Source organism: Saimiri boliviensis, chromosome 6, assembly GCF_048565385.1.
Source record: "Saimiri boliviensis isolate mSaiBol1 chromosome 6, mSaiBol1.pri, whole genome shotgun sequence".
NCBI classification, from domain to species: Eukaryota; Metazoa; Chordata; class Mammalia; order Primates; family Cebidae; genus Saimiri; species Saimiri boliviensis.
The window spans coordinates 65,103,217-65,117,823 of record NC_133454.1 but is presented as its reverse complement, the minus strand read 5'-3'; the positions used below and the strand labels follow the sequence as shown (position 1 = coordinate 65,117,823).

The 14,607-nt window shown below is 45.8% G+C and overlaps 2 protein-coding genes across 12 annotated transcripts in view; one reads left to right on the top strand and one right to left on the bottom strand.

Annotated features, from left to right (window-relative positions):
• Positions 1-10,429, top strand: part of NFRKB (nuclear factor related to kappaB binding protein) — a 34,619-nt gene extending 24,190 nt beyond the window's left edge. For 9 of the 10 annotated variants that reach the window (XM_039470410.2, XM_039470408.2, XM_039470403.2 and 6 more), the window contains 5 exons: positions 494-706; positions 3,647-4,414; positions 8,216-8,322; positions 9,110-9,245; positions 9,352-10,429. In XM_039470410.2, the coding sequence (XP_039326344.1) occupies positions 494-706; positions 3,647-4,414; positions 8,216-8,322; positions 9,110-9,245; positions 9,352-9,477 (1,350 nt within the window). In that variant the 3' untranslated portion in view covers positions 9,478-10,429. The remainder of the gene's footprint in view (positions 1-493; positions 707-3,646; positions 4,415-8,215; positions 8,323-9,109; positions 9,246-9,351) is intronic. The other variant, XM_074400870.1, reaches the window with a different exon arrangement.
• Positions 10,430-12,198: 1,769 nt separating this feature from the next.
• TMEM45B (transmembrane protein 45B) overlaps positions 12,199-14,607 on the bottom strand; it is a 38,827-nt gene continuing 36,418 nt past the window's right edge. For both annotated transcript variants that reach the window (XM_003923510.3, XM_074400878.1), the window contains one exon: positions 12,199-14,493. In XM_003923510.3, coding sequence (XP_003923559.1) covers positions 14,382-14,493 — 112 coding nt within the window. In that variant the 3' untranslated portion in view covers positions 12,199-14,381. The remainder of the gene's footprint in view (positions 14,494-14,607) is intronic.

Here is a 14,607-nt window from a genome sequence, read left to right as displayed (position 1 = left end):
TGTGTAAGCATTTTTAGATAGTGTTTATGTGTTGGGAATCAGATCTTCAGAGCAGCTGAGTGATTTCCCCAGGACCCTAACCTCAGGATCTTGGTAGAGGTGGGTTGTAAATTTGGACCTTGTGAGTTTACATCTCAGGCTCCTTCTATGTGCCTCAGTCTTAGTCACACCACAAACTAGTTGTGCGAGTTGAGAGAAGACTTGTATTCTCTGTCTCAATTTCCTTTGCTATAAAAGTGGTAAAATAGTATTTGTCCTCAGTATGTAGGAATACAATGAGATGTTAAATGTAAAAGCATTCTGAGAATTTAGCTGTTGTATACAAATAAGACATTTACAGTGTCCATTTTAGAGAGTGGCGTGCCTTAAGTACTGTGGGATTAGAAACCCTTGGAGAGGAATGCTTCCTGGGTGTGACGTGGGCGACTGTGCTTAGAGTGCTGGTCTGTATCTTAGTGTCTAATTAAGCTCTCGGCCTCATGCCCTGAACTAGACAGTAATGGCCACTGTGCCAGTGAAAGCACAGACTACAGCAGCCACTGTGCAGCGGCCTGGACCTGGGCAGACAGGGCTCACGGTGACAAGTCTCCCTGCCACAGCCAGCCCTGTGAGTAAGCCAGCCACGAGTTCTCCTGGGACCTCTGCTCCCAGTGCCTCCACAGCTGCCGTCATTCAAAACGTCGCAGGACAGAACATCATCAAGCAGGTAGGTGGGGCTCTTTCCAGGTGGATCTCAGTCCTTCGTCCTGGAGCAGGGACCACTAGAGCTGGAGGTTCTTGGTCAGACTGCATGCTCATGGGAAGATTTGTCATCTTTGACTTGCAGCTTATAGGTACTTAGGCATGAGTTCCCACCAAAGGCAGTGCAGCCTTCATAGATGCTGAAGAGATTTCTTCTTTTTATTTCCATTTAATTCAGCATGTAGTAGTTGAGTTTCTGGATTTAGAGTAGACTATGCATGAATTGATTTAGTTAAATTCCCATGGCCGTATTTTATTGGCTTCTCAGTTTACCACTCATAAAAGTAGAATATGCTTGTACTTTCTTGGTTGTGAATATAAAAGAATAATCGAACTTCAAAGAATTGTTAAGCAGTATAGCAACTAATACTGATAGGAGTGCCTCCTGTGCACCTGGACCGCGTTAAGCATTTTATGCCTGTTAAATAGTCTCATCTTCTTAGCTTTATGGGGTAGGCACTCTTATTATGTTCAGATGAAGAAATGGAACCTCAAAATGCGAAATGATAAAGCAACATTTTTAAAAAATGGAACCACATAATGATAAAGCAAATCTTAAGCCAGGCACTATCCTAAGTATCGGGGATTTAATGGTATATTAAACAGAGTAAGTCCTTGCCCTCATGGAACTCATATTTTCCTAGAGCTAAGAGACAAGTACCTCAGTGTCAGATAGTATGAAATGCGATGCAAATATATAGACAGGCTAAGGGGTGGAGACCAGTAGTAGTGTGTTATTTTACCTGGAGTAATTGGAGAAGGCCTCTCTGGGGAGATGACATTTCAAAGAGATGAATGAAATTAGAGCGTGCCATGTAGTGATGATGGGAGATAAAACATTCCAGGCCTAGCAGTGACAAATGCAGATGTTTTGTGTCAGGAATATGATTGAGGAACGAGAGGAAAATCATTGTAGCTGAAGCATTGTGAGTAAGTGTGAGGGTGCTAGAAGATGAGGATGGGAGAGGTTGCCAGTGGTTAGATGATGTGGGACGTTGAGGTTAATTTAAATGGGGGAACCACGGGAATATAGTGAGCAAGGGTGACTTGATCTGGTTTGCATTTAAAGAAACATCCAGCTGCTGGATAGAATGAACAGTGTGGGACAAGAATGGAAACAGGGAACCCATGTAGGAGGCAGTGGCAGTCGTCCAGGTGAGAGGTAAGGCTGGCGTAGATTGGAGTGACCGTTCATCAGAGGTGGAGCGGAATGGTGGGGTCTGGATGTGGTTGAAGGGAGAGCCACTGGAGTTTGCTGGTGCCTTGAGTAGGGGTCTGAGAGGAGGAAGCTGAGATTGACCCCGTCCGTGGCTTTGGCTCGGGTGCCTGGATAGATGGTAGCATCATTTACTGAAGTAGAAGAAAATTGAGGTGTGGAGACTGTAAGACAGAGAAAAGTATGGTTGAGAAGGAGGGAGCAGCACCTGTGTGAGATGTGATGGCAGCGTGAGATGAGACTCGGTGGATCAGGGTGATTCATGGGCTTGACTGATCCAGTGGATTGTGACTTTTGGGAAATGAGTTCAAAAGGGAAGGTAAGCTGGGTGCATGGCTCACTCCTGTAATCCCAGCAATGGAAGGTCGAGGCAGGCAGATCACCTGAGGTCAGGAGTTTGAGACCAGCCTGACCAACATGGAGAGATGCCGTTTCTGCTAAAAATACAAAATTAGCCGGGTGTGGTGGCGTGTGCCTGTAATCCCAGCTACTCGGGAGGTTGAGGCGGGGAATCGCTTGAACCCAGGAGACAGGGTTGCAATCAGCCGAGATCGTGCCATTGCACTTCAGCCGGGGCAAGAAGAGCGAAAACTCTGTCTCAAAAAAAAAAAAAAAAGTGAGAGAGAAGGTAAGGCAAAGAAGTGGAGACAGTGAGTACAGTTGGCCTCTTTACGCGTGGGTTCCACATTCTCAGATTAGCTAACCGTGGATTGAGTATTTGGGAAAAAAACCCTAATAAAAAACAGCAATACAGGTTAAAAAACCCAATTCAGTATGGAAGCTATTTACACAGGAATTACAATGTATTAGATATTGTAAGTAATCTAGAGATGATTTTAACTACACGGGAGCTTGTTTGTTGGTTATTTGGAGATAGTGCATTTTGTGTAAGGGCCTTGAGCATCTGTGGATGTTAGTATCTACCTGGGGGCATCCCTTGCACATACCAAGGGGTGTCTGTACAGGTAATTTTTAGAGGTATTTTGCTTCTGAAGAGAGCAGAGAACTGAAGTTGAATGTGGAGTGGATTAGGTGGAGGGAGGTGTAGAGTTAGCCAGGATTGGTTGTTTTTTAGGATGGGAAGTATTAGAGCATGTTTGCATTCTGATGGCTGTGGTTCAGTAGAAGAGAGAAAATTGATCACACCACAGAGAGAGGAAGTCCCTGAATAAGACTAAAAGGCTTACATCTGTTACACATGAGGGAATTGGCCTCAGGAGGTGGGAAGCAAGGCTCAGTGGTACACCTGTAGTCCCAGCTACTCAGGAGACTAAGGCAGGAGGAACATTTAAGCCCAGGAGTTTGAGGCTGCAGTCTGCTCTGATTGTACCACTGCACTCCAGCCTAGGTGACATAGCAAGACTCCGTCTCAAAAAGTCCTTTCTAGGTTATAGATGTGTACCAGAGGTATTGATCAGTAAAATAATAGATCTTGGATTTACTTTAAAATTCTAATTCCTCCCCCCGCCCCCACCACAGGGGGGATAGCTAAAACAAAGTATTAATTTTTGAAGCTGGATGAAAGGGCATAAGGTTTGTTATACTGTTCTTTACTTCTGTGAATGTTAGCAAAATAAAAAGTTAAAAAAATACGAAACATCTACCCATGAAATGGAAGTTGGTCTAATTGAATTTTGTAAGTAGTTTACTCCTGTAAATCCCTCAGCAGTGCCGCTTCTCCCCATCCAGGTGGCAATCACTGGGCAGCTTGGTGTGAAGCCCCAGACAGGCAACAGCATTCCACTCACAGCCACTAACTTCCGCATCCAGGGTAAGGATGTATTGCGTCTGCCACCCTCTTCCATCACCACAGATGCCAAGGGCCAGACGGTTCTGCGAATCACTCCGGACATGATGGCCACATTGGCCAAGTCCCAGGTTACCACAGTCAAATTGACCCAGGACCTCTTCGGGACAGGAGGCAACACTACAGGCAAAGGCATCTCTGCCACCTTACACGTCACTTCCAATCCAGTCCATGCAGCTGATAGCCCTGCCAAGGCCAGTTCAGCCAGTGCCCCTTCATCCACTCCAACAGGTACCACAGTGGTCAAAGTGACCCCTGACCTCAAGCCAGCAGAAGCCTCAAGTTCAGCTTTTCGCTTGATGCCAGCTCTGGGTGTGAGTGTGGCCGACCAGAAGGGAAAAAGCACAGTGGCCTCTTCAGAAGCAAAACCAGCTGCCACAATCCGCATCGTACAGGGACTGGGAGTGATGCCTCCCAAAGCAGGCCAGACCATCACTGTCGCAACCCACGCCAAGCAAGGAGCCTCGGTAGCCAGTGGGTCTGGAACTGTCCATACTTCAGCAGTGTCCTTGTCCAGTATGAATGCTGCCGTGTCCAAGACTGTAGCTGTGGCTTCTGGGGCTGCAAGCACCCCCATCAGCATCGGCACAGGCGCCCCCACTGTGCGGCAGGTTCCTGTCAGCACCACGGTTGTGTCCACGTCCCAGGCTGTGAGTAACTAGCGGTAAAGCTTAGGCCTTCTTTTTAGGAAACTTAGTCAAGGCTCTTAACTGCCCATCACACGAGAGACTGCCTAAAAACTAGGAAACTGCTTTTTAGGAGTGGAAATTAGAGGCCCTGTTTATATCACCTCATTTACCCCAAATAGATTCATTTACTGATAGACTTTTGTTTTCCCTTGAAACACAGTTTATTAAAGTGTAGTACATGCATACATTCTTTTCTTTTTCTTTCTTTCTTTTCTTTTTTTGAGACAGAGTCTTGCTCTGTCACCAGACTGGAGTGCAGTGGCACTATTCTGGCTCACTGCAACCTTTGCCTCCCGGTTCAAGTGATTCCCCTGCCTCAGCCTCCTGACTAGCTGGGACGACAGGCACACACTGCTATACCTACTAATTTTTTGTATTTTAGTAGAGATGGGGTTTCACCATGTTGGCCAGGATAGTCTCGATCTCCGGACCTTGTGATCCACACGCCTTGGCCTCCCAGAATGGTGCTGGGATTACAGGTGTGAGCCACCGCACCCAGCCCATTCTTTTCAAATAGTAAAGAACAGTGCAGATGAAGTAAAACGAGCGTGTTCCGGTTCTTCTGTCATGAACACTAATTGATATTGGTAGTTTGGCATTTATCTTTCTAGTCCTTTTCTTGAGCATTTTCATACATGTACATGTAGTTTGAAAAACACTCATGAGAGAGACTTTATATATTTTTTTATTTGTTTTATTTGTTTTTTTAGAAATGCCTTGATGATCGTTCTAGGCTATACACAGATATTGACTGGGGTCTTTTTAATGTATCATAGTAACTGGTAGAAAGTGCTCTACTAAAGGATGAGTTTCCACTCTTAGCCACTCTGTGGCGAATGTTCCTGTGCTTATGTGTGAACACGCGTGATGTTTCTGAAGTGGAGAGTTCTAGCACGCACCATGGAGGTGCACACATGGAGAGCTGCAGTACTCCAGTGGTGCCGCCTGAGAGGCCATAGATACATGCGCACCTTTCAGCAAGCCTCCTGTTTCCCCGAGACCTTAACCAGTGCTGATACCACGTCTTTTTAACCTTGCATACGTGTCTTACTGGTGAAAAGGGGGTTCTTTTTAAATTTCGTTTCCCTGATGTGAGCGAAGTTGAGTATTCATTTATTTGGAGGCTGGCATGTGCTCCCTGGTGAGTAAATCTTTGCCACTTTTCTTTTGAGGTATTTGGCATTTTCATATTGTTTGAGGTAGCTTTTTATAACATCCAGAAGATGCAGATCTGTGGATGTGAATTCTTTATATACATAGAAAATATTTTTTTCCAGTCTGTCATCTTTTAACCTTGCATGTGGAGTCTTTTGCTCTACAGGTATTTATAACTTTATTTCATTAGATCTGTCAGCATTTTCTTGAATGGTTTCTAGGTTTTGTGTCTTGCCTTCCTTACCCCAGGTTTATAAAATGTTAACCTTTATTTTCATAAATATCTTGAGTTTTTTAAAAAAGTATTTTGTTAATGCATTTGAAATATATCTTTGTGAATAGGATGAAGTAGAAATCTCACTTCCTAGTTTCTAAATTTGCCAAAATAACTACTGCTTCCCCAACTAGGTTGAAAGTCTATGTTATCTTAAATCAAATCCACATATCCACACAGGTGTTTGTGGATGCATGTGGGTTTACTCTTTAACCTCTTGGTGAGGAGCATTGTTCAGAAGAGGGGCGTATATAGACAGTATAAAATACAGTTTTGCTTTACTGAGCAAGCTGTGTAGGGAAACCTTCATAAATTGGGATAAAAGCCAGAGCAATGAAGAAGAATGTAAACATAAGTCAAATGAACACCCAAAAACAGAAAACCCCAACAAAGTGTAGTTAAAAAAGAAATAGTTGGTGGGGGTGCAATGGCTCACACCTGTAATCTCAGCACTTTGGGAGGCTCAGGTGGGCAGATTTCCAGGTCAGGATTTCGAGACCAGCCTGACCAACATGGTGAAACCCTGTTTCTACTCAAAAATGCAAAAATTAGCTGGACATGTTGGCAGGCGCCTGTAATCCCAGCTACTCAGGAGGCTGAGGCAGGAGAACCACTTGAACCCAGGAGGCATAAGTTGTAGTCAGCTGAAATCATTCCAGCCTGGGTGGCAGAGTGAGACTCCATCTCAAAAAAAAAAATTATATATATATATATATATATATATATAGAGAGAGAGAGAGAGAGAGAGAGAGAGAGAGAGAGAGAGAGACTTCGGTTAAGCGGGGAAACTGCACTTACTTGATCCACTTTTGTTTTCGTCGAATCCCTCTAACATAGGAAGGTCCTATCAAGTGTCTTCTGTCCTGTTATAATCAACCTGGGTAGATGCAGTTGGTGAGGCAGGAAGTATCGGTGGTGCTTTTTTTCCCCCTGTCTAGTCAGCTTTTTTTTTTTTTTTTTTTTTTTTTTTAAGAAGGAATCTTGCTCTGTCACCAGGCTGTAGTACAGTGGCATGATCTCGGCTCACTGCAACCCCTGCCTCCTGGGTTCAAGCAAGTCTCCTGCCTTAGCCTCCCGAGTAGCTGGGACTGCAGGCGAGCACCACGTCCCACTAATTTTTGTATTTTTAGTAGACACAGGGTTTCAATCTGTTAACCTCATGATCCACCCACCTCGGCCTCCCAAAGTGTTGGGATTACAGGCATGAGCCACTGCGCCCAGCCCCACTCAGCTTTTTAGATAGTTTCTGAAGGGATCATTCTAGTTGGTGTACTGGTTTGAAATGTTTTAAGCAACAAAGGCATTCTGAGGAAGAAGACCGTAAGTAAATGTATCTGGAGGTTCTATCTCAAGGTACTCTGTTGCCCGTTGCCCTCTTTGCATGCTTTTTAGCAGGCTCCAGGCTGTCAGTGAGCCCACGGAGGTGGGCACGGTGACCTGCAGGGCAGTTTTGCAGCTGATTGCCAGTCTCTTTAGAGTTAGCCTGCCTCTGTGGAATGCTGATGTCCTCTCCCAGCATCCTGTCAGCCCGCCCTCTTCAATTGTTTTTTAAAACTCAGATTTAATGTACATAAGATTTTACTTCATATAAACTTTCTTACCAGTCAAGCATTAAAACCAAGGCAGTCTGAAAACAGGTAATGCAGTGACCTATCTTAACCAACCTGGCATCCCATCCTGAAGGCCCTCTAGGCCTTCTTAGTTTCTGAAAAAATTCTTCTGAGGCGCTTGAGAGTTGGACTTTTCACTTGATTGAGTTTATTATTAGTGTCCCCTAGCTAACCTCTCTTATCTCCGGGAGAAATGGAAAGCACCAGAAAGTGTGACCTCTCTCTAATCTAGCACGCCCTGCTGTTTGTTCCCCACCGGTGGCCCCACACTCCAGTGAGTAGTTGTGCGCTCTCTCTCAGTATTGACTCTTGAGCTCCTCTGTCCTTCCTCACATTTATTTCACCAAATAGTGATTCCGTGCCCAGTACTGTGCCATGTACTGAGGGATACAGAGATAAGCCTCTGTCCTCCAAGGAACTCAGAATCTAGGACTGTGCTAAAGTGAGGACACACCTGCCTTTGTGATTTAGATGCAGATAGTTAGGGTTGCTGCTATTTTGGTAGCATGAAAGAGGATGATAAAAGATCAGATTTCACCTGACTGTGGTATGTAAGTAGTAGGGCTCTCTGGGCCCAAACCTCAGGAGTCTTGAGACTCTGGTGGGTACTGGGGATGACAGCATCTGTAGTGCTTGCTCCTCGGTTCCTGATGCCTTGGAGGTGACACTTGCTGGTTTTCCTTTCCTCCTGTCTTAAAAAACCTGACTGCCTTTTCTTTCTAGGGGAAGTTGCCTACACGGATCACAGTTCCCCTCTCTGTGATCAGTCAGCCAATGAAGGGCAAGAGTGTGGTCACAGCCCCCATCATCAAAGGCAACCTTGGAGCCAAGTAAGTACTGTGTCGTGGCGAAGGAACCAGTTTGGGGGTGGAGGTGACAGGCAGGGCTTATCAGTCCTTGTCACCAAATGGCAAAGTGGCTGGTGTTTCTGGAGTCTTCCTTTGATACCTCTTCTTTGCTGTGCTCATCAACAGTATTTTTTGAGTACCTAGTATTGTTTTAGGTGCAGTGATTAAAACAGGTGAAAATCCATGCTGTTCTCCAAGCATACATTGTAAAGGAGAGAGAGAAATAATAAAGCAGCATGTACATACTGGAGAGAAAAGGGAGTGGGAAGTGCTAGGATGGGGCTCAGGTAGGTGTGAGGACAGCCTCCCTTTGACAGTTGAACTCTGAACCGAAACAGTTCAGGGAATGAAGGCTACCTGTGGTCTTGATTTAAACAGGGATAAAGGGCACAATGAAACCAGTCTGGCCATCTCAGGGCGGCTTGTGAGATGTAGCTATTAGTGGGAGAGTTTCTTGCAGAAGTACACACCTCTCTGGGGCCCTGTCCATTATTCCTGCTGGTCAGGCCCAGGAGCCAGGGGCCGTTTTATCCAGAAGCCACCTTTTATCCAGAGCACTGGCGGCTTCTGGGATTACTATCTTCTCCTGCCATAGGAAGTGGAGAAGCTGGAAGAAAGGTGGTCTCAGCAGTTGGTTTCCATTTCATTCTGAAATGCTGGGATTTTCACTGGTACAGACCTCCCTGTTGTCCTTCAATGCACGGCTTAAATCTGGACTGGAGAATACCTGCTGATATCCTTATACCTCACTCCTGCTTTCCCTCCACAGCCTCAGTGGGTTGGGCCGCAACATCATCCTCACAACGATGCCAGCGGGCACTAAGCTCATTGCTGGCAATAAGCCTGTTAGTTTCCTCACTGCTCAGCAGTTGCAGCAGCTTCAGCAGCAAGGTCAGGCCACACAGGTAAGGCCCAGGGAAAATTCTTGGCCATATCGGGCTCCTCTCTGACTCCACTGCTGTTTTTAACTGGTGAACCCACTTGCAATTCACCTCCTCTCTTTGCAAACAGGTGCGCATCCAGACTGTCCCTGCATCCCATCTCCAACAGGGAACAGCTTCTGGCTCCTCCAAAGCAGTCTCCACTGTTGTTGTGACTACAGCTCCATCTCCTAAACAGGCACCTGAGCAACAGTGATTATGAGAGAGTCTGGCTTCCATGCAAGACCATGTCTGGTCTGTCATGGCTGAGAAGAAGGGAGCAGGGAGGTTGCATCATTCTTTTAAGCTTGCCTGTTGAAGGCAGCTAGGTGGGGGATGATGGCAACAGTGGCCCGGGTTCTGCTGCCACGTGCCATAGTAGAGCACCCTGAGGAAGGTTCACTCCAGGGTTCCAAGGTCTGCTCTCTACCAATCCAGGGGAATGTTCTGTTGGAATTGCAGGAGGTACGAGTTGTGTCATACATGCCAGAGTTCTGAGAGTAAGACCCCCAGGGAAGGCTTACCAGTCGCAGAGTGCACAGAGTGCACAGACAGCGAATAAGCCGGTTCTCCATGAGGATTGTACTTTTTGGCTTCTGGTCTCCATGACTAGTGGTCTGGATAGGAGTTTTGTGTCCAGAAAACTTTACGTAGTTTATTTTTTTAAAGAACTTGTCGTACATCTTTATCAAATAGAAACTTGGGCTTCAGCTGTCCCCTCCACTAAACTGGTGACTTATTCTTTTGACTAGAATGAGAGAATGGCAAGAATCTTAGTAAGTTGGTGGCCAAGTTGGTAACTGCATAGTAATTGAGAGGCTGTAAGGTGGGAAGACACAGTAGGCAGCAAGGTCGAGTGGGTCCCCTGAAATGGGATTTGCTTGGCGCTACCTGTTAAAGATGGGGGTGGGGGTTGGGATCTTGGTGGTGGCCCCATCCCAGCTTCACCTGTCCACTTTGTCCTTCTTGGCAAACTTGTTCACATGGAAGTCCAGAGCCAGTGGACAGAGGAGGGGAATGACTGCAGAGGTGCTGCTTTTGTGGCACAAACTTCGTTGCAGTTCAGAGAGTATACGTTCTGCTCTGTTCCAGAGCAGGAGCTGCAAACCAGGCTCTTGGGGCTGGCCATTTGTTTTTGTAAATAAAGTTTTATTGGAACACAGCCCAGACCCATTTGTGTTTGTATTATCTGTGTGGCTGCTTTCAGATTCGAAGGCAGAATTGAGTCGTTGACATAGAGACTGGCTGGCCCTGAAGCCTAAACTATTCCCTATATGGCCTTTTAAGAAAAAGGTTTTTGACCCTTGCTCCAGAGTCAAGATGATGGAGGACAGTGGGGTTGCAAGGGATGGGCATCTGCCTGCCTGGCAGTACCAGCCCCAAAAGCAATCAGTCTAGATTTGCAGGTCATTTAATCCTGGCTACTTCATGCTTCTCAGCCACTGTCAGCTACAGGCAGACCATGGGACGATATTTTAAATTGTAATAAGTAATTCAAGCACTGGTTGTCAACAATATATACTTCTCTTGTTTTGGGGCAGCAGTGGGTGGTAAAGGCTTTCTGAGGCGATAGGGCTTCCTTGTCTCTCTTGAAAGCGCCCAAATTATTAAAAATGTATCTTTAATTTTTGGAACGTATTGAAACTCTTTGTGGGTTCTGGGTGAAGAAGTGGAGCTAGAACCGGAGGATGTGGGATGGAAGCAGCCTAACTTAGATGTTGGGTGGTTAGGCGGGTTGTGGAGAAGTGGAGGGTCTGGGAGGCTTGCTGGCTCCACAGGTGTTTCACAGGCATTTCGTTCAATTCTTAGAGCGTAAAATCAGTGTCGTCATTCCCCTTTTAACCGTGGGAAGACATGAGTCTGAGTTGAAGTTAGAAGCAGTCTTCTGTTTCTAAGTCAAGTCCCTTTTTGTTACCTTCCTCTGGGCAGGATGCTTGTGTTGTATCCTGGTGAGCCTAGGGGCAATCCAGTCTTAGGAGGTAGGAAGCCTGCATTGCAGAGAGCAGAGGCAAATGGGCCTCCCAGGTTGAGCTTGTGATGGGCAAGTAGACTGGCACCAGATGAGGCTGGCAGTGCGGAGATGTAGGGTGCAGTGTGGGGAAACAGGTCTTCCCACCCGAGTAAAGGTGAGTGTGTCTGCATTTGATAATTCTTTGATATTTGTGTGTCTTCGTTATTTTGAAGAGTCACATTTCACTTAGAAAGCCATGTGACAGTTTTTAAATGGAAAAAAAAAAAAGGTACAAATTCCAGAGATCCTCTCTTAGGTATTTATTGCCAGCTACAAACAAACCCCTTCTGAATTTACTTAACAAGGAATTTCGTAAAAGTAGCTCTGGCATTCAGTCCCAGCCCTGCCCACATTCCTGTGTGCTCAGGCCACCTGACTGCCATCTTTGCGAATGCAGACGTGTATTCTGGAGAGCAGGGAGTGAGTTTAAAGTTCGGGTTGCTTCAGGATGCCAGCGGGAGCTGACTACTCAGGAAGTGCAACTTTGGCACTATCCAGTCTGTGGATGGAATAGCAATAGCATAGAATGGAAACTCCCTACTGGAGCTGTTTACGGTGACGGCCCCAGGATATGTGTCACACCTGCTTCCGTCATATGCTGGCTTCAGGTTTCTGATAGATGAATGGCGCAACTATGGTAAGTGTTTTGATTTTTTTTTTTTTTTCCCAAGACGGAGTTTCGCTCTTGTTACCCAGGCTGGAGTGCAATGGCGTGATCTCGGCTCACCGCAACCTCCGCCTCCTGGGTTCAGGCAGTTCTCCTGTCTCAGCCTCCTGAGTAGCTGGGATTACAGGCACGCACCACCATGCCCAGCTAATTTTTTTTGTATTTTTAGTAGAGACGGGGTTTCACCATGTTGACCAGGATGGTCTCGATCTCTCGACCTCGTGATCCACCCGCCTCGGCCTCCCAAAGTGCTGGGATTACAGGTGTGAGCCACCGCGCCCGGCCTTTGATTTTGTTTTTGAGATGGAGTTTCACTGTGTGGCTGAGGCTGGAGTGCAGTGGTGAGATCTCAGCTCACTGCAACCTCCACCTTCTGGGCTCAAGCGATTCTCCTGCCTCAGCCTCCCCAATAGTTGGGATCACAGGCATGTGCCACCATGCCCTGCTTATTTTTGTATTTTTGGTAGAGATGGGGTTTCACCACATTGGCCAGGCTGTTTTCCAACTCCTCACCTTAGGTGATCTGTCTACTTCAGCCTCCAAAAGTGCTGGGATTACAGTCGTGAGCCACCACGGCCGGCCGGTCCTAACCCACTTTTAACAGTTTGTAGAACTTAATCTTTTTAAGTTCTCTGTGTTCTTATTATGCTCTTTTTCTGTTGTTTTTGAGACGAAGTCTCGTTCTGTCGCCAGGCTGGAGTGCAAGGGCACCGTCTCAGCCCACTGCAATCTCTGCTTCCCACGTTCAAGCGATTCCTCTGCGTCAGCTTCCCAAGTAGCTAGGACTGCAGATGTGCACCACCATGCCTGGCTAATTTTTTTTGTATTTTAGTAAAGACGGTTTCACCATGTTGGCCAGGATGGTCTTGATTTCCTGACCTCATGATCCACCTGCCTCGGCCTTCCAAAGTGCTGGGACTACAGGCGTGAGCCGCTGCGCCTGGCCTGTGCTTTCATTTTTTAATGTGCTACACTATTCGTGGGATGTGCCTTTTCTACAGGGCAAACTCTGTCCGCGTTTCCCTCCTCTTCTTTTTCTCATTGTGGTTTGTACTTGCCTCTCATTTATTTATTTACTTACTTACATAAAGGACTTGGTGGATGTACTTGCCTCTCATGGCACCCATCACAGTGGATGTAACTACTAGCATGTCTCTCCTGTTCGACTGAACTCCTTTCTGGACACTTACCTCAGGAGTCCTTACAGCCATGTCAGTGCTGTTGCAAAGTGGACGTTTAATAAATACTTGTTGAAGGAAGTTTTTAAAAAAGAAAAAAGAACAGATCCAGAAACAAGATTAGGGTATCAAGACTTCACATTACTAATTCAGAATTCATGTCCTTTGATTTCAGCTATATTAAAATTGAAAGCCTTCCATACCAGACATTTTTCTACCTCATTATACAGCTTTTCTATTAGATCTTGTATTAGGGTGACTTTGAGGAATCAGAACATAAGGGCTGCAGCTCTCAGTGGAGCTGGTAACTAACTTCCTGATTAAAAAAATCACCTTTGGAGGGAGGGCAGGAGTTAAAAAGTAAATCACCTTTGGCCTAATTTTGTCACTTACAAACAGTGAAGTGTTGCAGTACTCTGGTATGATTTTTTTTTTTCCTGAGTTTCGCTCTTGTTGCCCAGGCTGGAGTGCAATGGCATGATCTCGGCTCACTGCAGCCTCTATCTCCTGGGTTCAAGTGATTCTCCTGCCTTAGCCTCCTAAGTAGCTGGGACTACAGGCATATGCCACCACGCCTAGGTAATTTTATCTTTTTAGTAGAGACAGGGTTTCACCATGTTGGTCAGTCTGTCTTGAACTCCGGACCTCAGGTGACCCACCTGCCTCAGCCTCCGAAAGTGCTGGGATTACAGGCATAAGCCACCATGCCCGGCTCAGTTATGATATGTTTAATAAGTAATATTTTTAAAATACCAAAGCCTGTGAATTATTTTACTTATAAAAAATATGTAAGTTAGACCTGCAACTCTAAAGGCACTGCCATTTTATACATTCTGACATATTTCTGGTAAGAAAGTACCTGCTTTCTTAAGAGAAAAAGGGGTAAGTTACCAAAAGCAGCAAGTTCTCCTGCTGGGCTCATATCATGGATTCTTCCATAGGGCCACTTCGGTTGTAAAGCTTTTAGCATCTCTTCATTTGTCTTTACACTGAGACACAAAGGCTTGCTGCTCAGAGGCATTACTTCATTTTTCTTTATGAAGGGTACTGTACCAACATAGACTTTAAATTATGTTTAAAAATCCTAACTGCAAGATATATAGGATGCTGTAGGCCTGATTTCCTGTTTTAGAACCTCCAGCCTTGCGTTGAATGAGGAGTACAAATACGTAGACTCTTAAAATCAGACCACAGCAGGCAATCAGGGGATACACTCCATTCACTCCAGCTGTTCAGTGGGATGTCTACGCCCTCCACATGCCGGCTCATTCCTCATCTGAGCCACTCAGGAGGGCAGTCTGGTAAGTGCGATCTGAATTCAGCTTCTGAATTCCAATGACTTCTCCTCCTCCGTGCCTCTTTATCCGAGTCAAAAGGCTTTGACAGAGAAACAATAAGAGCCAATTAGCCAGAGATTCCCTTAATCCAGTACTCAAGGATGTGAGGGCATCTACTGGTTCTTAAAGTATTTTCATTATATTTCTATCAAAT